This window comes from Solanum verrucosum, unplaced genomic scaffold, assembly GCF_900185275.1.
Source record: "Solanum verrucosum unplaced genomic scaffold, falcon-dt-bn FXZP01000094.1, whole genome shotgun sequence".
Taxonomy (NCBI): domain Eukaryota; kingdom Viridiplantae; phylum Streptophyta; class Magnoliopsida; order Solanales; family Solanaceae; genus Solanum; species Solanum verrucosum.
The window spans coordinates 3719838-3743048 of NW_026019970.1; the positions used below are offsets into that span (position 1 = coordinate 3719838).

The window sequence follows — 23211 nt, forward strand, 5'->3', positions numbered from 1 at the left end:
TAACTGCAAGCTATTGATTAATATGTGAACATAGGCTGCTTGTCGTTAGTCTTGTTTCTTTTACCTACAAAGAATGGAAAATAGGGAACTTAATGAAATCCTAGGAGCTAACTTTAATTCCTAAACTCCAACACAAACCCCCCAAGGTTTATGTTTTCAAGTCTTTAAGTCGCCCCAACTTGAAGACTCTATTCTTACTCCAGTTTATACTTCACTGGATCTAGAAAGAATTAAAGATACAATTCGATAAAAATTCAATACAAGTAAACTTGACTTAAGAAGTACAGAACATAAGCCTATGAATCAGTTCTTCAATTCTTGTTTCCTTGCGTTGGCTACACTTCGTAATCAGAAATCACTCAAATATGAACTCCCTCTATTTGATTGTATTCTGTTTGTAACTCTTTATTTAAGTGCGCAAATTTCGTTGGAAGATTCTTGCTCTAGTTATAGAATAAGTAGACCAAGAATCTTTTTCCTACTTCAACTCTGTTTTCTTATTCGTGTGAAATTTGAAAATTCTTGTAAACTAATTTTATGCACGCTTCATCTTCCTTGAAGGAATTCTTTTTATGAAAATTCTTGTAAACTAATTTTGTAAACTAATTTTATGCACTGGTTTCTTGTCGAAAAAGCAACCCTTCAACCGCTTTATAACTTCTAATTCGTGTGATTGACATTCTCCTTATCCCAGTTAAATTCGATCTGAAAGAAACATGTCGGCGCAACCAGTTCCTTTCATCTGTTTCTCTATTTGTCAATTATCAAAATCTTTCTCGATCTAACAAAGTTGTTATTTGATTTGTATATTTGATGGGGAGTATACCAACGTTACAAAAGATGCAATAAAAAATACTTCAGGCCACCACTATACATTGGTCTCCAACAAACACATGAGGAGACAAGTAACAAGGTAGATATGGACAAGAAATTTCCTACGATACGATTCACTACAAAAGGAACCCCAATTACCAACAAAAAAATTCGTTGGTAAATTGATCAAATTGGTTGGCAAATTGAGTTACCAACCAAATGCCAACTTATATTAATCCGTTGCTAAAAAGCTTGTCGGTAAATATTACCAACCGATTTTAATTTGTTGGTAAACTTACCAACCAAAAATCAGTTGGTAAACACCCAAAGATGATGTTACAAAATTTTGAAGCATGGCCCTGAAATTTCCGTTGGTAAATTCACCAACTAATTTTTGGTTAGTATGGTAATTTACCAATAAATTTTAAATAAATACTTTTTTTTTATTTTCCATCCGGTGTCCGGTACCCACACCGGAGCACGACTAAATCCGAATTCACACCGATAAGTTCCACGGTCCCTAACAAAGGCGACTCCGTACCCAAGGGGAATCGAACCTGAGACCTCTTGGTTAAGGATGAAGGAGTACTTATCACTCCACCACAACCCTTGTTGGTAATAAATTTTAAACACGTTAGTATGATTATTTGTTTTTCTAATAAATTTACTAATTGATTGTTAGTTTGTTGGTAATATAACATTCAAGGCGACTCCGTACCCAAGGGGAATCGAACATGAGACCTCTTGGTTAAGGATGAAGGAGTACTTAATTACCACTCCACCACAACCCTTGTTGGTAATAAATTTTAAATACGTTAGTATGATTATTTGTTTTTCTAATAAATTTACTAATTGACTGTTAGTTTGTTGGTAGTATATCATTCAAGTTCAATGTTAGGTTAGTAATTGATTGACAATATGTTCAAAATATCATTAATTGAATGATTATTCAATAGTAAAATATTTATTAATTTATTGCATTTAAAAATCTAAGAGCACGAATATAAATCCAAAAATATTAATATCAATTTTATAAATCATATTTGAATGAAACAATGTAAAATCTATGATAACAAGTTAAATTAATCTCAATATGACACATATCATTATATCAAAAAATTTAATTTGAGCACGTTTATCAAAAATATTGACCAAATCTAAATTTTGGCCAAAATTTAAAAGTTAAAACGCCTAACAGCACAAACTGAAAATGGAAGCCTCAAAATTTGAACCAACCATCCTATTAGATATAAAAATGAACTTCCAAAGCAAATCGCGCTGACGGAATTCTCATCAGAGCATGTTTACAAAAAATGTTAAGCAAAATCAAATTTTGGCCTAAAGTTAAAAGTTAAAACCCCTAACGGTACAATCTGAATATGAAAACCTCAAAATCCAAACCAACCATCCTATAAGACGAAAAATGACCTTCCAGAGCTTCCAGAGCTAACTGCGCTGACGAAATTCAAATTTGAGCATGTTTCCCAAAAAAATTGACCTAATTCAAATTTTAGCCAAAAGTTAAAAGTTTAAACGCTTAACGACACAAACTGAAAATAAAAGTCTCAAAATCCGAACGAACCATCCTATGAGACCAAAACTAAACTTATATGGCTAACCGCGGTGACAAAATTTCAATTCGAGCACGATTATCAAAAATATTGACTAAAGTGAAATTTTGGCCAAAACATAAAAGTTAAAATGCATAATGACACAAACTAAAAATGGATGCCTCAAAACCCAAACCCTCTAACTTATTACATCAAAAATGACCTTCAGCATCTAACTGCACTGACGAAATTCTCATCTGAACACGTTTATCAAGTATATTGACATAAGTTAAATTTGACCAAAATTTATAAGCTAAAACACCTAACGGCACACACTAAAAATGAAAGCCTCAAAACCCAAACCAACCATCCTAGTAGATAAAAAATTACCTTTGGAGTTAATTACGCTGACGGAATTTTCATCTGAGCACGTTCACAATTTTTTTTACCAAAGTCAAATTTTGGCCAAAATAAAAGATTTAAAACACCTAATGGCACAAACAAAAAACGGAAGCCTCAAAACTTGAACCAACCTTCCTGTTAGATAAAAAATGACCTTTCGAAGCTAATGACACTGACAGAGTTCTAATCTGAGCACGTTTACCAAAAATATCGACCAAAGGCAAGTTTTGGCTAAAATTTTAAAGTTAAAACATCTAACGACACAAACTGAATATGAAAGCCTCAACACTAGACGTTGATTTACCACTTCAATTGATAAATTTATCAACTATTCAAATATAGGTTATAATTAATAATTTATCAATAAATTTTATCACAATTGGTAATAGTTACTATTCAACTAAACATTCATATGTAATATTACCAACTAATAATTAATATGTTGGTAAATTTTACCAATAGATTAATGATCAGTTGGTCTATTACCTACTATTTTAATGATGTTAGTAATTTACTAACTACAATCTTTATTCGTCAGCAAAATTTTCAACTAATTGGATATTGGTTGGCAAGTTTACCAACAAATTACATTTCGTTACTAATTTACCAACACATTTATATTTGGTTGGTAAATTTAGCAACACAATCTTGCCGTTGGTAAATGTTTGGTTAGTAATTCATTGGTAATATGTTAATAAATTATATAAACAATTTTTTGTCATATTAACCAACCGATATATACTTCGTTGGTAATATTACCAACAAAAGGTGTGCGTTAGTAATATTTCAGTTGGTAATCCATTAATAGAATGTTGCTAAATTTGGCGCCATGTTTTCTCGCCGTATTTACCAACTAAAATACTTAGTTAGTAAGATTTTGGTTGGTAATCTGTTAGAATTTCGTTAAGTTTTAAAATATAATTCAGTTAGAAATATGTTGGTAATTTGTTAGTAGAATACTAACCAACTTAAGTTGTTAGTAAAAATCTATTGGCAATTTGGGGTTTTTTTGTAGTACCGACTGAGTAACTTCAGGAGATCAGACTAAAGAGCACAGAACAACCTTCAGGCCACCACTATACATTAGTCTCCAACAAACACATGAGGAGACAAGTAACAAAGTAGATATGAACAAGAAATTTCCTACGATACCGACTGAGTAACATCAGGGGATCAGACTAAATAGCACAGAACAAAGATAATGCTAACCAAAAAAAAAAAATGCTCAGTACCCATGTCCAGTACCTCCTGCTAATGTTATAACTTCTTTATGCTCAACTATATTTTAGCTATATTTGATTTGTCACGACCTGAGCCTACATCGTGGACGTGACCGACACTCGAGAACTATTGTTGGTCCCCAAGCAAACCCTCATCCTGGCTGGCTACAATCGGAAGAGTAACTTAAGCATACAAAAGCTTAAAAACTAAATAGAATTCATGAAACTCAAATACAAAGCTTTAACTCAAATGATTTTACTCCAAATATAAATAGAATATTCAACTAGCCAATAGGAAACTCAAGTCTTTAAAACATTTAAAAAGATAAATGAAACAGACTTTTCAAACTCTACTGTCTATCTATGAAGCCTCTAAATGACAAAGATGGAAGTTGGGACAAGACCCATGACATCCTGACAAAATTGAAAAATAAATGAAATCCTCTGGAAAAAAAGAGGCTCAACATATAGAGCTAACTCGAACTCCATGTGGTATCAACGAAGCTCCTGTTGATGATCCTGAATACCTATATCTGCATCATGAAATGATGTAGACCAAATGGCTCAGTACATGAAATGTACGAGCGTGTAAGGGGAATTTTAAAGCATAACATAAGCTTGAACTTGATAAAAAGGAAACATACTTACCTCTTCTCAACTCACTCAACTAAACTCAACTCAAGAATAAGATACTTAACACAAGATACTCAACTCTAGATAAAACAACAATAAAAGATGCAATATATGGAAAGCTTTTAAAACAGTAAATAGCAACTCAATGTATTTAAGAATACAATAACAACTCAATTTGTATATAATAAAATATAATGTAATTCTGTGGAGATTTTCTAACCAACAATCACACTATGAGCTATGTGATGTACATCGTCTCACCCACATTGTCAAAACTGTCATATACTTTGCCAGGGCATAAGACCTCTCAACTAAGTGGATCCACTAAGCAATAATGATTCATCTAAAAAGTATGACTATTTCTACCCACGTTGGCTACATGGTTTATGGAGACTTGAGTTATTTGAACTAATCCCCATATCGGTGCTCAATAATACTCCCAAAAATATACTCAGCTCATATGTTTAAAAACATAACTCTTTCTTGGTTTGAGATAATTACTCAAAAATCTAACTCTTAAAAGAGATGGTACTCAAACTGCTCAAAAACTCTTTTGGAAATCTCAGTTTCCTCTCATCAAAAACTCTTATGTGTCTCGTGTGTATATATATATATATATATATATATATATATATATTTACACGAGACACATAGAGAGAAATAATAAACAAAGGAGTTAGTATCAGTTCTTTATTGTTCTATGCCTCTTGTTCTTATACATGTTGGAAATCACTCCTTGCTTCTACACTTGTGTAGATTCCGAGCCCAGTACGGTGTGATCACTCTTCTTCTTCTCCTACTTTTCGAGGCTTGTCAAAGAACTATTGAGAGTAGCTGCTTGTCTTTCTGGCGGGCCCTCTTTTTCTTTATGTTAAGCTTTATTCTATTTGATAAACAAAGACATTGAGACTATCTAATTATTTCATTTCCGCACTTTTTGTATTAGAGACTTGTACACGTGATAATCAGATTTTGAGGTGTTAATAGAATGAATAAGTTTTTTCGCTTCCTCTTGTTCTTGTTTTATCTTTTCGCATTCCTTTCGTTTCGTTGAGTTGAGGCTAATTTGTCTTGGTGAAAATAGACAAATGTCATCATATTCATTTCGAACCGTGTCACTATTCTATGAATGAAACAGACAATAATAAGGTCAATATTGGGCCCGGGCAAAAATTATCTAGTTTCAACTAAATGGATAGGTTAGAATAATACCTCTTCTTTCTCGGTACGTTAGAATAATACTTGCGACTAATAATAACTCAATATACACGTCTCTAAAATCAGATCAAAGTCATAAATAGAATAAGAAAATTCATAAAATACAGTTGTATAGAATAAGATGTGTCTTTATTGCTTATCCCCAAGTTGGTATATTCACAGTACGGGGTTATATATATACTACAAACAAAAATATCTTTAAGAAAAAAAAAGAGTATTGTCAAGTTCTCTAAATTTTTGCATAACTAACAAGTAAAAGGCACTGATCACTGTTTATGGCAGAATCAAGTTATGCAACTTGACTAATAATAAATCATATTTACACGTCTCTAAAATCAGACCAATTGGTCTGAAAACCAAAAAAAAAGAAAAGTAAAATTAAGAATTTTCTTAATTTTAGATGTCATTTGATTATTATATCTTTTCTTAGTAGACTAATTCAAACTGTTCATGACTTTTCTTATATTCCCAGTACGTACGCGGTTGTCACTAACATAACACTTGTGCCAAATAAATCTGTTATATATATAAACGAACATTTAAACTACAAACAAAAATATACTCTACTCAAAAGAAATATCATAAAAAAAAGAGTATTGTTCAATATCTCTAATTTTTTGCATAACGAACAAGTAAAAGTGACTGATCGTTGTTCATGGCGGAATCAAGTTATGCAACTATGGCTAATTATCCAATTGCTGTAATCGGATCTCAATATTGTATGCCGAACCAGGTTGATGTTGTTATATCTAGGAAGGTGAAGAAAATTAGATATGGAGAATTTGTTGTTTCAGATATGAATGGAAACTTCATGTACAAAGTTAAAGGCACAACTTTTGGATGGCATGATAAAAGAGTTATTCTTGATGCTGCAGACAATCCCCTCATCACTCTCAAGCAAAAGGTACATGATTGGTTTTTTTAATTATTTGAGGTTAATTTTTAGAGATCTCCTCATATTATGAATTTTTAAATTAATAATGAATAGGTTACAAAAATTTGTTATAAAGAAATTAAAATAAGGGAAGGAAAGTAAATGTTATATATATATATATATATATATATATATATTTGGATCACTCACTGCATGGCTCATTTAAGGGTGGCGTTTCTAACAAAAAAAAAATCATATTCAAGACTGTCATATGATACTTCTGATTAAGGGTGGAGCAGTCTCAGCCACAGCCACTGTACCATAACTCATGTTAGGTAATGTTACAAGCCAAATCTTAAGGAAGATCTGTGCTACTCACTAACATAGTAACATGATAACATGATAAATAAGTTTATAAACATTGATAATTAAAGATATCTTGCATTATCAGTAAATTTTAATTTGTGATACCAAATTAATTATCATTAATACTTATCATAATAATTTACTAGTAATAACTTTACAAGTGACTATCATATAAATGTTTTTACGTTAGAATTAAAGTAGTTCTTGCTATCAATTAATTTTTGTATAGATATTGACTGAGCATTCGAGATGGAATGCATTTAAAGGAAAAAGCACAGATGACAAAGACTTTTTATTTACTATAAAGACAACATCCATATTTCAATGGAAGACCAAATTGGCTGTTTTCTTAGCAAATAACAATTCTAAGGAGAAGAATTATGATTATCTGATTAAGGGAAGTTGGTCTGATAGATCATGTGCAATATATGCGGGAGATTCTTCTACCATAGTTGCTCAGGTTAGTTATCGTTGATCTTACTTTCTATTTGTTATTCTTTCTTTAAGCATATTAGTTTGACTTGACAATGAATTTAAGAAATAAAGGAAGACTTTTGAATTTTGTAAGTTAAAGACGTATGTAACTTTCTAAATCTTATAGTCTTAAGTTTGTTAGGTAGAATATTGAAATTGAAACACTTACCCAGTATAGAAAAAACACTATTTTGGAAAATCCAAAAAAATAAATAAATAAGACAAATAATTTATTTTTGGTAATAGTAAAATGAAAATTTCCCGTCATACTTATTTTCTTAAAAATTAAATAAGTAACACTTATTATTTTGAGAGTAATGATATTATTACTACGATATTTTCAAATAATTTATGATTTTATAGTACTTTGTTTTAGAGAAAAGGGTAAAAAATACCCTTGTATATAAAGTAGATTAATTTCGTCCTTCATTATATTTTCAGTTCAGATGTCCTCCCCATTAAATATTTATCTTTAAAAAAATACTTCCAATTACTCAAATGAATCAATAATACCTGACTATTTCAAAACAAGAAAAACTGGACCAACTTTTTCCATTACTACTTCAAATGAAATAATTTGCCATCAATTTCAAGAATTTAGTAAAAATCTATTTTGAAGATAAATTAACTATTTTGAAATTCAACAAAACTTTCATTCTATTGTTTGTCAAAATTATTATACTGGCTCTTGACTGACATTTAGGATGATTTGAGCTAAAAATAAAGAAAGTAATAAAGCACATCAAGATATAACTGAAACTATTATTTTTAACCATATCAATATTCTTAGAATTAGTAAGGAAAGGTACATAATATCATGTTTAAGAAAAAATATAACTCATACCTAATGTGTTAAAAAGAAAAAAGAATCTATATGCCATCTTCTTTTCAAACGAAAAATATTTATTCTACTTATTTTCTTATTTTATAATTATATTTCTCACATTCAACTAAATTAACCTAATTTTTCTTGATTTGGAATAACATTTTCCTACTAAAAGGAAAGGTATTTTAGTCTATTTTGATGGTTGAAGGATATTTTCGAACAAAAAATATAACAAGAAGAATATTATTTTTATCAAAATTAATATAATAAAGAATAAATTTAATCTATTTTGAATAGTTTTGTATTACTTTTGGGAAAATTTTTCTTATGTTTGAGGTAAAACTTGTGGCAGACAAAACTTGTATGAGGCTCCATTCATATTTTGCCAAGTGGATTTTTGGATCTCATTTTCAAAAAAAAAAGGGAAGTGTCAAAATCTCTCCTCTATCTTCCTTTTTAGTTCAACTTTTCCTTTTCTTTCTATGTATAATTATTTTTAATTTTGCTACTTTTTTTTTAATTTTATTAATTTTTATTCCCGAAAAATGTGGAATTTAATATTTCTAGCCGAATTTATCTTATTGTAACATTTTGATATTATTTTTTTACTTAGATTACTAAATATAGTTATTCAAAATTATTTGGCAACTAACAAAATTATTATTTTTATTTATAATTTTTTAAAGGACGTCTAAAAGGAAAAGCGGACTACTAATTAAAAAGCAATAGGGGTATAAGTTTAATTTGTTCTCTTGTTCTTCTTTCAACAATTTCATAATTTCTAAACACTTAAATCCATCAAATATTCTCCAACAATAAAATATAATGGAAAGAGCATCAATGATCATGACAAATAATTACATAAGTTTTAATTTGACACTATTTTCATGAAACCCAAAATCGAAAAGCATCCATAAACACCTACATATATACATACACTCTCCATCAATTTATACAATATTCTTTTATTCTCAAAATTGCAGCTATAAATTTGTTTTTCATTATTCTAATATGAGAAAAATCTCAACTTAGTGAGAAGATTTTTTTATGAAAAAAAAATACATTTTATAGCTTGGATTTTGAGAACAAAAGGATATCGTATAAATTCATAACGGAGAACGAGTATATATGTAAGTGTTTTAATAATTCACTCCACAAGAATTTTTTTTGCAACTTTACAAAAAGAAAATTACACTTTTAAAGAAGAATTAGTTATTACGATGAAATGGGGGAAAATAATTAATTATGTTTAAAATTTGTTAATTGACCAAATTGTAAATTTATGTTTATCCTAAAACATTACAATTGAATTTTTATGATGTTAAGAACACATGTTTAGTTTAATTCTTTTTTAAGTAGACATAAAGAAGGAAAAAGTAAAATAAACTACATTAGAGGAGAATTAGAGAAGTGATGTTAAAGAGAGAGAGAGAAAATAAGAACTTAATATCAATTTTCAAAAATTACTTTTGCTCATGGTGCCTTTTTAATTTGTGTAATAAAAATAAATTGAATAAATTTTTTCTTTAAAAAAAGACGATGTACTTTATGTTAGAGGGAGGAGTAAATGGAAGATGAGGGGTAGGAGTGAGAAGAAAAAAGATAAGTTATAAATGTATGGAGCCATAAAATGTATTTTTATTTATTATAAAACTCTCTTATATAATTATAACATGGTATACCTTACTCACCATAAAATATTTCAGCACTAGATATATTCATTATATTACACAGTATTTTGGCTTGTGTTTTCTTGATTTAGGTCATGGTACTTTCTTTCTTAAAAGTTATCGTTTGATTGAGTGTATAATAATAATATTGAATAAAGTGTATTAGTAATGTATGTATTAGCTAGTTATATTGATATTATTTAATTCTCATATACTGTTTGATTTGATGTAATAAAAATAACAAGTCTTGCATAACTTCTATAACAAATACTTGTTTACAAAAATATCCTCCACGCTCATTAGCTTTGGAAAATAAAAAAATGTGTTGATAGAGATTTGAAGAATAGTTATGTCACTAATCAATTTAATGCATGTATTGAAATCTTTTGTATTAGGAATAGATGAAAATCTATGGTATTATAATAATATACACTACACTTCAATACACAATAGACTGTGAAACTAATACAAATATTAATTTTATTATATCCATTGGCTAAAAAAATATATCAAACAAGATACTACTATTTTTCTAATACACAAAACTAATACTCTCTCTTTCCCTAATTACTTGTTCATTTTTTCTTTTTTAATTGTCCCTAATTACTTGTCCATTTTGACAAATCAAGAAAAGACAAATTCTTTTTCTCTATTATACCCTCAATTTATTACTTTGAAAAATGTAAAACTTTTTGAAAATCTTAAGTTTTTAATTCATTCACTTCATAATTAATAGGGTTAAAATGATAAACTCACTATATCAATTATTGTTTTCTTAATAGGTGTGTGTCAATTTAAAAGTAGCTAAGTAATTAGAGACAAAGAGTACATGCATTATTTTTTCTAATACACTCTACCAAACAACCCCTTGGAACGAGTGTTAATAATTGATCACACAAATTCATTTCTTAGTTGAAACTGATGAATTAATGAACATTATATTATGACTTATTGCAGATGCATAAGAAAATTACTGACAAGAGTTTATTAATTGGAAAAGACAATTTTATGGTGACAATGTATCCAAACATTGATCAAGCCTTCATCGTCTCCTTAATAGTAATTCTTGATGCTATCACTGAAACCGATGCTGCTGTCATAGGTGCCGCTGCCGATGTAGGTGCCGCCGCTATTGGTGTTGGTTTCTAGCAAATTAAAAGTATCTATTCTGCAAAATAATACTTCTTCTGCCCTGATGTATGTGGTATCGTTTAATTTGACACGGTGTTTAAGAAAAAAAAACTTTTAAAATTTGTGGTTAAAAACAATTCTTAAATATTTATGTGGTTGTAAATCATTTCACTAAGGGTAAAATGAGAATTTTAAAATTAAATTATTTTCAATTATAGAAGGATGATATTTTTTTTTGTGAGAGACTAAAATGAAAAGGTAGCACATGAAATAAGACGAAGAGAATGTTTATTTTAGACCGTTGAGGTTGTAGACTGTAGTATCATATTTTGATTATGAAAGTTATTTTAGTCCAACTGGTAAAAGGTTAATCATGCATTAATTATCTTTTGAACCTAATGAGATTGTGGAATCTCAATTTCGAGCTCATATACATTGGTCAAACTTCAAAGGATTTCACTTAATTATTAGGAATGTTATTCATTATTTCATTTACTTTTGACCTTAAAAGTACATGACCAATGAGAGTATCTAGGATTTCTTATATAGGATATGTACAAACGATGATCGTATTTGAAAAAGGATTTCTCTTAATTAAGAATGTTATTCATACATAGTTATTGAAATACTTTATATGATAAAGGTTAATTCAAAGGTTCATACTCATAGTATATGTTCAGTACGTCGCAAAACATGATTTATGGCAATAGGAGTCATTGATATATATGTGGTGACTTACCACTTATTCGGGATCTTTTTACTTTAGTTTTGTGTCATATTTGCCCTTTATTATACTTTTTCAACATATTTGTCCTTTTCAACCAACTTAAGGGTCATATTTGCCCTTGTACTCTCAATAAGGGTCATATTTATCCCTACGACGTTAACTCCCCATCAATATATTTGCCCTTATACTCTAAAAAAAGTGACATATTTTGTCCTTAAACTCTAAAAAGGGGTAATTTTTGCTTTGTATTTTAAAAATTGGTCATATGACCCTTTTAGAGAGTATAATGACAAATATGACCCTCTTTTAGAGTACAAGAGCAAATATATTGATGACATGAAGATTAAACATCATAGGGATAAATATTGTTAGTGGAATAGTTCGTTACTTAGAGTTGTATTAGCAAATAAAGTCAAGTTGTTTTAGCTTTGTCCCAGTCTTTAGGGGAGTAGTTTATCATGGATCTACTTCCTATTTTTTAGAAGGTAGTGGTTCCATTTTTTAGCTTCAAACATTATGTATTTTTCATATAAAATCTCCAGTTGTTGCAGAGCACTAATAAGAGCAGCAAAGTAGTTCCCTTTCTTCTCAACGTGTCAACTCTTTTTCTCTATTTTTGTTTACTGCACATTTCACTATCTTGCTTATGTTTAAAGTGGCATCAGAGCGAGCGTGAGATCCTAAAGTGAAAAAAAATAGCGATAGGCAAACAACATTACATAGGGAGATCATGGAGTTATACCTCTCTCCTCTTTTCTGTATCACTCATGACATCAGGTAGTAAATATGTACAAGCAACAATTTCTCTCTTTGATGGTCATTATGACCATTGGAGTATGCTGATGGAAAATTTTTTGGGTTGAAGAAGTATTGGCCAATTGTCGAGGACGGCATCGGTGCTTCAACAAAAGGTGAAGTTTTAATGGATGCCCAAAAGACAGAGTTCGGAGCAAGAAAATTGAAATATTTAAAGGCAAAAATTTACTTCTTTCAAACTATTGAGCGTCCTAGTCTTTGCAAAGAAACTTCTAAGAGTATTTTAGATTCGATAAAGAAAAAAATATTAAGGCACTGCCAGAGTGAAGCGTGCACAATTTCAGGCCTTGAGAAGGAATTTTTGAAACTTCATAAATGAAGGAAGGAGAGTCTATAACGAGTTACTCCGCTAGAACAATGGAAATCGATAATAAAATGTGATTCCATGGCAAGAAGATGAATGATGTCACAATTGTTGACAAAATATTGCGCCCTTTGACACCAAAGTACGATTATGTTGTGTGCTCCATTGAAGAGTCAAAATATGTAGATGAGTTGTTGCTGGACGAATTGCAAACTCCTTATTGGTGCATGAATAGAAGATGAATTGCAGTTTAATTTCTTAGGAGCAGGCCTTGAAGGCTTCTGCTTTTATTTTTTCCAATTCTAGAGAAAGAGGAAGAGGTAGAGGTAGAGGAATAGGGAAGTCAATGGGGCAGGGCGGATGAGGGGGCAAGTGGGGCAGGTTTAAAGTTGTGGGGCGGGGTTTAAGGTTGTGCGGGGCAGGTGTAATGTGGGGTGGGTTGAAGTGAATTTTTTAAAACTAATGCGGGGGGTGGGTATATGTGATTTTATGTGGGTTTAAACTTAATTTTAATTTGTTTACATGTTATAAGAGTGATAGAACATTAGTTATTAAGATAATTTCTTTAAAACTGCTAAAATATCCAAGATAGTAAATGCAAATGATTTCAATAAAAATAATTCAATTTCTTATATGTTTCCCAATTGCCCTCTAATAAATAAAATTTTAAGTCACTATCCTATTAAATTAATACAAGTTAATAAAAAATGAATTTATTTTTATGAATTTTATTTTTAGTATCAAAGTTAAGTAGAAAAAGAAAATATTAAAAAATTATGTGGGGCAGATTCATGCGGCGGAGCGAATCTATGCGGGCGGGGTGAAAATGAAAAACCAATGTTATGCGGGGCGGATTAAAAATTTTGCGGGTTAAGCTCAACCCGCCCCGCCCCATTGCAATCCCTATAGAGGAAGAGGAAGAGGAAGAAGGAGATGAGATAGAGGAAATAGAGATGGAGGCAACAAGGATGGTAGCAGAAATTTTAGAGCCAATGATGACAAAAAAAAAGGGGAAAGAATTTTGACAAATTAAATGTCGAATGTTATTGATGTCATAAATTTGGTCATTATCAGTCTGATTTCTAAACTAGGTTGCCTAATGATAAGGACGAGAAGTCAAATTTTGTTGGAAACAATGAAGTTGAGACCTTGTTGATACCAACACAAGCATATGAAGAACCTTTGCAAGATTTTTGGTATCTGGACACAGACTGCAGTAATTACATAAGTGGGAGTAAGTCTTGTTTTTCTTATTTAAATGAAGGCTTTCGTTCTAAAGTTAGTTTTGTTGATTGCTCTACTGTGGATGTAATGGGAAAATGTAATATTAAAATTAAAGCCAAAGAATGATTTAGAATAATATCAAATTTGTTATATGTTCCTGCTCTAAAAAGCAATTTATTGAGTATTAGACAGTTGCAAGAGAAAAGGTATTTTATTCACACGAGAAAAGGTGTTTGTGAGATTTATAGTCCTACTAGAGGATCTACTGGAAAATAAATTCAAACAAGTTATTTCCCTTGAACATTGAGAGTATTAAATCTTTGTTGAAGTCGGAAGTGAAAGATCCTTCCTGGTTGTGACATTTTAGATATGGTCTCTTGAGTTTTGGTGGATTAAAAACTCTCCAACAGAAAAATATGGTAATAGGCATTTTCAAAATTCTCATCCCCTCCTAAGTTTGTGAAGAATGTATTGTTGGCAAATAACATCGATCGTTTCAATTTCAAAAAGGGAAGTCGTGGAGAGCAGAGGATATTTTAGAATGCATTCAGATATTTGTTGCCCAATTAGACCAACTTTTAATGGAGGATTTTACAGATGATTATTTTCGAAAAATTTTGATGTATTTTTTACGAGAAAAATCATAAGTTTTTGAAGCCGTAGAATGCTGAAATTGAAAAACTTACTAAGTATAGAAAAAAACACTATTTTGGAAAAGCCAAAAAAAATAAAATAGTAAGACACATAATTTCATTTTTGTTAATAGTAAAATGAAAATTTTCTGTCATATTTATTTTTTTTAAAATTAAATGAGTAACACTTTTATTATTTTGAGAGTAATGATATTAGGGAAAAAGCTTAAAAATGCCCTTAACCTATTAGAAATAGTTCAAAAATGTCTTCCTTCCACCTATTGATTTAAAAATGCCCTTAACGTTTTCTTGAGGTTCAAATATGCCCTTTAGCTAATAGAAATATGACATAGAATTTAACTAAACAAATGGTCAATTTTCATTGGTCAACAAAATTATTTTATCAAATAAAAAAACTTCACCCAAACCCGTTTTCAACTGGCACTTCATGCGACCTTTGTCTTTTCTTCTTCCTCTGTTCTTTCTTCATCCTCTTTTCTTTCTTGAAAAAACAACTTTCATCCCCAAAGTAACTAAAGTTGCATCAATTAACTTGATAAAAAATAGCTAAATTGCAGCTTTTAAGCCCAAAAAAGAATTACTTTCAACCCAACAAACAACAATTAAAATGAAAGCTTGAAACTCAAAAAATAACACCTAAATGTAGATTGTAAACCCCCAAAACAGCATTTTAACCCAATAAATAGCAACTAAAATGCATAATAATATTAATCACTGATGCCGCAAGGTGGGAATTTACATACAATATTCATTCGCATCCACATTGTGAAATGATTTACAATCAATCTTCAATAGCTATTACACGATTAATCTTGACTAAGAAACTAATCTTTTATACATTAAATAGGAAGAAAGAAAACACAAATTAAATAAAAGGGGTAGATGAGGAAAAGGGGAAGGGGAAGAAAGAAAGAAAGAAGAGAGACAAAACTTGGGTTATATTAATTTGAAATGGGTTTGGGTGTCGGGTTTGAAATGAGTTTGGGTGTTTGGTTTGAAATGGGGCTGGGTGGGTTTTTTTTTATATTTGATAAAATAATTATGTTGACCAATGAAAATCGGCCATTTGTTTAGTTAAATTTCATGTCATATTTCTGTTAGCTAAAGGACATTTTTGAACCTAAAGAAAACGTTAAGGGCATATTTAAACCAATAGGTGAAAGGAGGGCATTTTTGAACCATTTTCAATAAGTTGGGGACATTTTTTAACCTTTTTCCATGATATTATTACTACGATATTTGCAAATATTTTATGATTTTATAGTAATTGTTTAGAGAAAAAGTCAAAAAATACTCTTGTATTTAAAACACATCATATTTGTCCTTCATTATATTTTCAGTTCAAATGTCCTCCCCATTAATATTTATCTTAAAATACCTCCAATTACTCAAATGAATCAACAATACCTTTCTATCTAACGATTGTTTCAAAACAAGAAAAACTGGATCAACTTTTTCCATTACTACTTGAAATGAAATAATTTGCCATTAATTTCAAGAATTTAGTAAAAATCTATTTTGGAGATAAATTGAACTATTTTGAAATTCAACAAAATTTTATTCTATTTTTTTCTTTAAAAAAACCTATGATACTACCTCTTGACTGACATTTAGTATGACTTAAGCTAAAAATAAAGAGAGTAATATAGCACATCAAAATATAACTGAAATCATTATTTTTAACCATATCAGTGTTCTTAAAATTAGTAAAAAAAAGTACATGATATCATGTATAAGAAAAAATATAACTCATACCTAATGTGTTAAGAAAGAAAAAGGAATCTATATGCCATCTTCTTTTAAAATGAAAAATATTTATTATGTTTATTTTCTTATTTTATAATTATATTTCTCACATTCAACTAAGTTAACATACTTTTTCTTGTTTTGGAATAACCGTTTCCTATTAGAAGAAAGATATTTTAGTCTATTTTGAATTTTGATGATTGAAGGATATTTTCGAACCAAAAATATAACAACAAGAATTATTTGTTTTAATAAAAAATATAATAAAGAATAAATTTAACCTATTTTGAATAGTTCTATATTACTTTTAGGAAAATTTTTATTATGTTTGAGGTATAAGTATTATGTGGCAGACAAAACTTGTATGAGACTCCATTCATATTTTGCCAAGAAGATTCTTGTCATGCCCCAAACTCAAGGGGCGCAACTGTTGACTTATTTGCTACTAGCGCATGGCAGCCACACGCAATCAAGAAAACAAACAAGTATATCTCGGCTTAAAACTAAGCCTTTGACCGGCAAGGCCCCTGTCAACAGATTTATAAAAGAAACAGCTACTCTCAAGAGCTCATATAAAGAAATAACCAACTAGCACAGAAGTCCTGATTGGGCTGTCGAGGCCACCATGATCTCTATACCAAAACTGAAAGCAGGTATATATCAAGACAAACATCAAACAACTCACAAGCTTTAACAAACCAACAAACTAGGCCAGCATGGCCATAACGTAGCTATACACCGCACACACTAGTCTTCAAGCTTCTAAGAGTAGTAAAAATTGGCGGGATAGGGCCCCAGCCTACCCATAAAAATATATACAACAAAAGCTAACAAACCTCCCAACTCTGATAGCTCCGGAGGAAAGGGGTTAGCCAATCGAATAGAAGTTAATCCTGCTGCTGAGGAGGTCTACTGGGTCCTCTGTCGAGACCTGCATGCATGTATGCAGCAACCCCCCAGACAATGGTGCGTCAGTACGAAATAATGTACAGAGTATGAAAGACTATAGACTAAATGAGCAAGTATCGTAATATACCAAAAACAATCAGGTAAGGAAATCAAAGGTAATGGATGTATTATATTTTCTAATACACTCTACCAAACGACCCCTTATAACGAGTGTTAATAATTTATCAAAACAAGGATTTTGAATTTCTAAGACATGAATTAAAATTTCAACAAAATAAATATTCAAATTCACACAAAAAAAGAAGAAGATATGTTTTGACTCTCATATTCAGAATTTCGCCGATTTGCTTTGTAAAAGAAATTAAATTTCAACAAAATTAATATTCAAATTCACATCAATTTAGTAATTCTTTAACCTATCACACGATTTTCTTTCTTGATTGAAAATGATGAATTAATGAACGTTATATCATACTTACACTATATTTTTGTGAATGATTTATGGCAGATGCATAAGAAAATTACTGCTAAGAGTTTATTAATTGGGAAAGACAATTTTATGGTGACAATGTATCCAAATATTGATCAAGCCTTCATCTTCTCATTAATAGTAATCCTTGATGCTATCAAGTATGCAGCCGGAGATAAAAGTGTTTATTTCGTAAAATAATATTTCTTTTACGTTGAAAATAATAATTTAAAGTTGGACTAGGAAATCTAAGTTGATTAGGATTTGTTATTTATGATATTTAGGATTTGTTATTTAGAGTGGTTCCTAATCCTAATATAATTTGGTTTTTACTGTTATAAATAGAATGTTATTATTATTTTCAATACACAGAAATATACAGAATTGAGAGAACTTGAATTGAGATTTAAGTATATAAACAAAATATCTTGAGCTATGGGAAAGAGGAAGTCAAAATCAAAGCCGCCACCAAAAAAAAGAATGGACAAACTTGACACTACCTTCACCTGTCCATTCTGTAGCCATGGCAGCAGTGTCGAATGTCGCATTGATATGAAGAACTTGATTGGGGAGGCAAATTGCATGATTTGTCAAGAGAGCTTCAGCACTACTGTTACAGCACTGACAGAGGCCATTGACATATACAGTGAATGGATTGACGAGTGTGAACGTGTGAACAACCTTGAAGACGATGATGGTTCTTAGGTTCTTATGGTTTAGGTTCCCGTAATGTAATAATTGTGTTTTGTTTTAGATTGTGTAATGAATTAAAGTGATCGTTATATTAAGCAATAAATAAAATATGTACTTAGTGCAAAATAGTTTGTTAGTCATCAAACTGATCAAATTAACTAGAGAAATCAATGTCTACACATATAATATTAATGATCACTTGATGCATGTATTATGTTTCTATAGTTTGCTAGTCATCAAAGTGGCCAAACTAAAATGTATAAAATTATTTTCATGCACAAAATTTTATGATATTATGTGTACATTTGTATTTATATAGTTTGTTAGTCATCAAAGTGATCAAACTAGTATGGTTAAGAAAAATATGCATTCATGCTAGAACTTAAGAATTTTTCCAAAGACAAATCAATCATTCTACGAATAGTGAACATTATGAGGTAAATTAATATTTTCAATCAAACATATATTATATATCCAAAGAATTCGTATACGTCTGACTAAAAAAATGGCATTTAATTATGATAATGTGTCGTAGTATCTACTCAAAGGAGAATCACGATATGTTTTTTATCGTTTTACTGAATTCACATTATTTTCTGATTTGTGAGCATGTATATCTATTTTGCAGTTATTCCTCTTCATTCGCATGCTTCGTCTGTTATCATGTTCAATGGTTGAACTTCTCTGAATGGCATGAACAAGTCCAGTTCCACTTAGGTGTGAAGTGTGATGGATCTTGACTTGGCTCTGCTGAATGATAAACCTAATGCCATTACTGATAAGAGCAGTGAGGATGATAAGTCTTTTCATAAATCATGGGAGCGCTCTAACAGATTGAGCCTTATGTTCATGCGAATGATTGTTGCTAATAACATTAAGAGTACTATTTCACAAACAGAAAGTGTCACGAAATACCTGAAGTTTGTGGAAGAACGTTTTCATAAGGATAATAAGTATCAAATTTCTCAACTCAACAAGCCATAAAAGGTGTTCTCAAATGATAGGGATGGTGAAGAAATTCATTTACGGTCTATGGACCTATTGATTTTTATCTAGAGTCTAGTATCAATTCTGCGAAGAAAAGGTCAACCTATTGATTTTTGTCTACTACCAATTCTGGGAAGAAAAGGTCAATTACGTGCGACTACTAACCAATTACGAATCCTTGAATATTTTACTAACATAAATGATCAAAAAGAGACCACTAAGACCAAGCTAACAAATCTGGATATCCTTTCGGAAAAAGTTCAAACTAAAAGGACAGGCAATAATAATACCTTTTTTACTTCCCCGGTAGGTTAGAATAATACTTTTTTTCTGTTAGGTTAGAATAATATTTGACTAATAATAAATCACATTTACACGTCTCTAAAATCAGATCAATTCGTCTGAAAATAAAATAAAAACACAAGTAGAATAAGAAAATTCATAAATATAGTTGTATGGTCCTCATCAAGATGTGTCTTTATTGTTTATTTTAATTTTAGTTTTTGATGCAAATGGAACCTTATTAGAAAGACTGTCATTTGATTATTATATCTTTTCTTATTAGACTAATTCAAATCGTTCCTGACTCTTCTTATATTCACACTACGTACGTGCGGTTGTAACTAGCATAGCACTGCGCTAAATAAATTTGCTATATATATAAATGTACATAACAAAAATATACTCAATACAAAACATATCGTAAGAAAAAAAGAGTATTATCACGTCAATTTCTCTAATTTTTTGCATAACGAACTGATAAAATCTGCACTCAGGCCACCATTGATGAGGTCTATAGAAGAAAGGGAAGAAAGCTAATAGAGAGCAATTGTGTTGTGTTGAGATTTTTATTATTCACACACTTCTGAACTGATCCTTACAATCATGGATCCACTTATATACAGTGCATTTACAAAAGCATTTACAAAGTTAGTTACTAACTAACTATCCACTTGTCAACCTCTAATTGGAAACTTAATAACAAACTTCTTAACTAAGTAATCTATACACGGTTATCAACTAACTATTCCTTCATTTCTACACTCCCCCCCAAGTTGAGAATGGAAAATGTTTTTCATTCCTAACTTGACCAGTAATGCAGCATGTTGTTGACGACCCAAAGCTTTGGTAAACACATTTGCTGGTTGTTCCTTGCTTGCAACATAGTTAGTTCTTACCAAACCTTCCTGCAATTTTTCCCTTATAAAATGGCAGTCAATCTCAATGTGTTTTGTTCTTTCATGATATATGGGATTGGCTGCTATTTGTAATGCAGCTTTATTATCACAATATAGATCAATTGGCAATTGCACCTTCACCTGCAACTCTTGTAACAACCCTTTTAACCAAGTCAATTCAGCTACTGTTTGAGTCATGCACCTATATTCTGCCTCAGCAGAACTTCTAGAGATAGTGTTTTGTTTTTTAGCTTTCCAAGAGATGAGAGATGTTCCCAATTTGATACAAAAACCAGAGATAGACCTTCTAGACATAGGACAAGCAGCCTAGTCGGAGTCACAATATGCTTCTATCTTCTCATCCCCTTTACTAGACATTAAGAGACCAAGCCCAGGCTGACTCTTGATATACTTCACCACATGCAAAGCAGCTTCATAATGAGACCTTTTAGGGGCATACATAAATTGACTTTAGGACTGAACAACATATGATATATCAGGCCTTGTGATTGTAAGATGCAAGAGTTTTCCCACCAGTCTCTGATAGACACTCTTGTCTTCTAAAAGAACATCCTCAGATTTTTCAGAGAATTTAAGATCATACTCACTGCTGGTTAGTTTCATGTTCTGCTCCGTTGGTGTCCACTTAGGTTTTGAACCACTCAATCTAGTCTCTGAGATAATTTCCAGAGCATACTTCCTTTGTGATAGGAGGATTCCCTCACTTGACCTGGCAAGTTCAAATCCCAGAAAATACCTCAGTTCTCCTAGGTCCTTCATCTTGAAGTTTTTACGCAAATCTAGCTTAGCTCTATTGATATTTTGTAGATCAGACCCTGTGATAAGCAAGTCATCTACATGAACAAGAATCAACACTAGCTTATTATTAGCTGTTTTTGTGAAAAGAGAATAATCATGATTGCTCTGTGTGAATCCAGAACTTGTAAGAGCTTATGTCAATTTCAGGTTCCACTGTCTAGAAGCCTGTTTCAGACCATATAGGAATTTAAGTAGCCTGCATACCTTGGACTCCCCCTGGCTACTAAAACCTTGTGGCAAAGCCATGTACACCTCCTCAGAAAGATCACCATTAAGGAATGCATTATGGACATCCATTTGGAAGATAGGCCAATGCCTAAGGGCAGCCAATGCAATCACAGTCCTAACTGTGGTCATTTTTTCTACAGGGGAGAAAATATCATGAAAGTCAATGCCTTCCTTCTGAGTATACCCCTTAGCTACTAACCTTGCTTTAAACCTTTCTATAGTCCCATCAGCATGATACTTTACCTTGTAAACCCATTTAAAACCAATAGGAACCTTCCCAGATGGTAAATCCACTACCTTCCAAGTATGATTATGATCTAAAGCCTCAAGTTTAAGCTTCATAGCTTGAATCCACCTAGGATTCTTAACAGCTTGGGAATAAGAAGTAGGCTTAGAAATAGAATAAAATGAGGCAAGAAAAGCCTGGAATGGACAAGAAAGATGAGAATATAAAAGATATGACTGAATAGGATAAAGAGAACAAGAACTAGCAGAAGTAGAAGAGGTAGTAGAGGGAAAAGAAGGATGAACATAATCTGTGAGCCATATAGGAGGCTTAGTAAGTCTATTGGACTTTCTTAGAGGAACATGAGAAGTAGCATCATGGGAAGAAATAACAAGTAATGAGGAAGAAAGATTAGGACAGTCAGGATGCTCATCAGAAAGATCTAGTGAAGGTACATGAGGAGAATCTGGCACAGAAGTAGTAGAAGAGTCCTTAGAGCCAGGAAGAAATTGTGACTTAGGATGAGAGAAAGGAAACATATTTTCATGAAATGTAACATCTCTACTGATTATAAACCTTTCTACAGCAATGTCATATACCCTGTAACATTTCTAAGCAACAGAATACCCCATAAAGACTCCTGTAATAACCTTGGAAGAAAATTTGTCATGGAAAACAAAAATAGTAGCATAACAAAGACACCCAAAAGTTCTCAATTGAGACAGAATGAGTGGTGTACAATGAAAAACTTCATAAGGTGAAATGTCATTTAGAACAGTACTAGGAAGCCTATTGATAATATAAGTGGTTGTAAGTATACAGTCACCCCAGAACTTGATAGGTATACTAGCTTGAAACCTAATAGCCTTTGCTACTTTTAGGAGATGCCTATGTTTTCTCTCCACAACTCTATTTTGTTGTGGAGTATGAACACAACTACTTTGGTGAATAATCCCCTTAGTTTTCAAGAAATTAGTGCATAAGTGTTAAAAAACTCAGTACCATTGTCTGACCTCAAGATTTTAACTGTGATAGAAAACTAGTTCTCAACAAGA

General features: G+C 31.1%; 2 protein-coding genes across 2 annotated transcripts; both read left to right on the forward strand.

Annotated features, from left to right (window-relative positions):
- Nucleotides 1-6456: 6456 nt before the first annotated feature.
- LOC125817177 (protein LURP-one-related 10-like) lies at nucleotides 6457-11195 on the forward strand. Its single transcript, XM_049496728.1, has 3 exons — nucleotides 6457-6740; nucleotides 7306-7536; nucleotides 11004-11195. Exons 1-3 carry the CDS (start codon nucleotides 6492-6494, stop codon nucleotides 11193-11195), a joined length of 672 nt encoding a protein of 223 aa, XP_049352685.1. The 5' UTR covers nucleotides 6457-6491.
- Nucleotides 11196-18458: 7263 nt separating this feature from the next.
- LOC125817047 (transcription elongation factor 1 homolog) lies at nucleotides 18459-18730 on the forward strand. Its single transcript, XM_049496635.1, has one exon. The coding sequence runs from the start codon at nucleotides 18461-18463 to the stop codon at nucleotides 18728-18730; it is 270 nt and encodes an 89-aa protein (XP_049352592.1). The 5' UTR covers nucleotides 18459-18460.
- Nucleotides 18731-23211: the final 4481 nt, after the last annotated feature.

Coding starts and splice junctions, on each gene's coding strand:
- LOC125817177 (XM_049496728.1), top strand. CDS start 6,492: ATGGCGGAATCAAGTTATGCAACTATGGCTAATTATCCAATTGCTGTA. Junction 6,741..7,305: donor TCATCACTCTCAAGCAAAAG/GTACATGATTGG, acceptor ATTTTTGTATAG/ATATTGACTGAGCATTCGAG. Junction 7,537..11,003: donor CTTCTACCATAGTTGCTCAG/GTTAGTTATCGT, acceptor GACTTATTGCAG/ATGCATAAGAAAATTACTGA.
- LOC125817047 (XM_049496635.1), top strand. CDS start 18,461: ATGGGAAAGAGGAAGTCAAAATCAAAGCCGCCACCAAAAAAAAGAATG.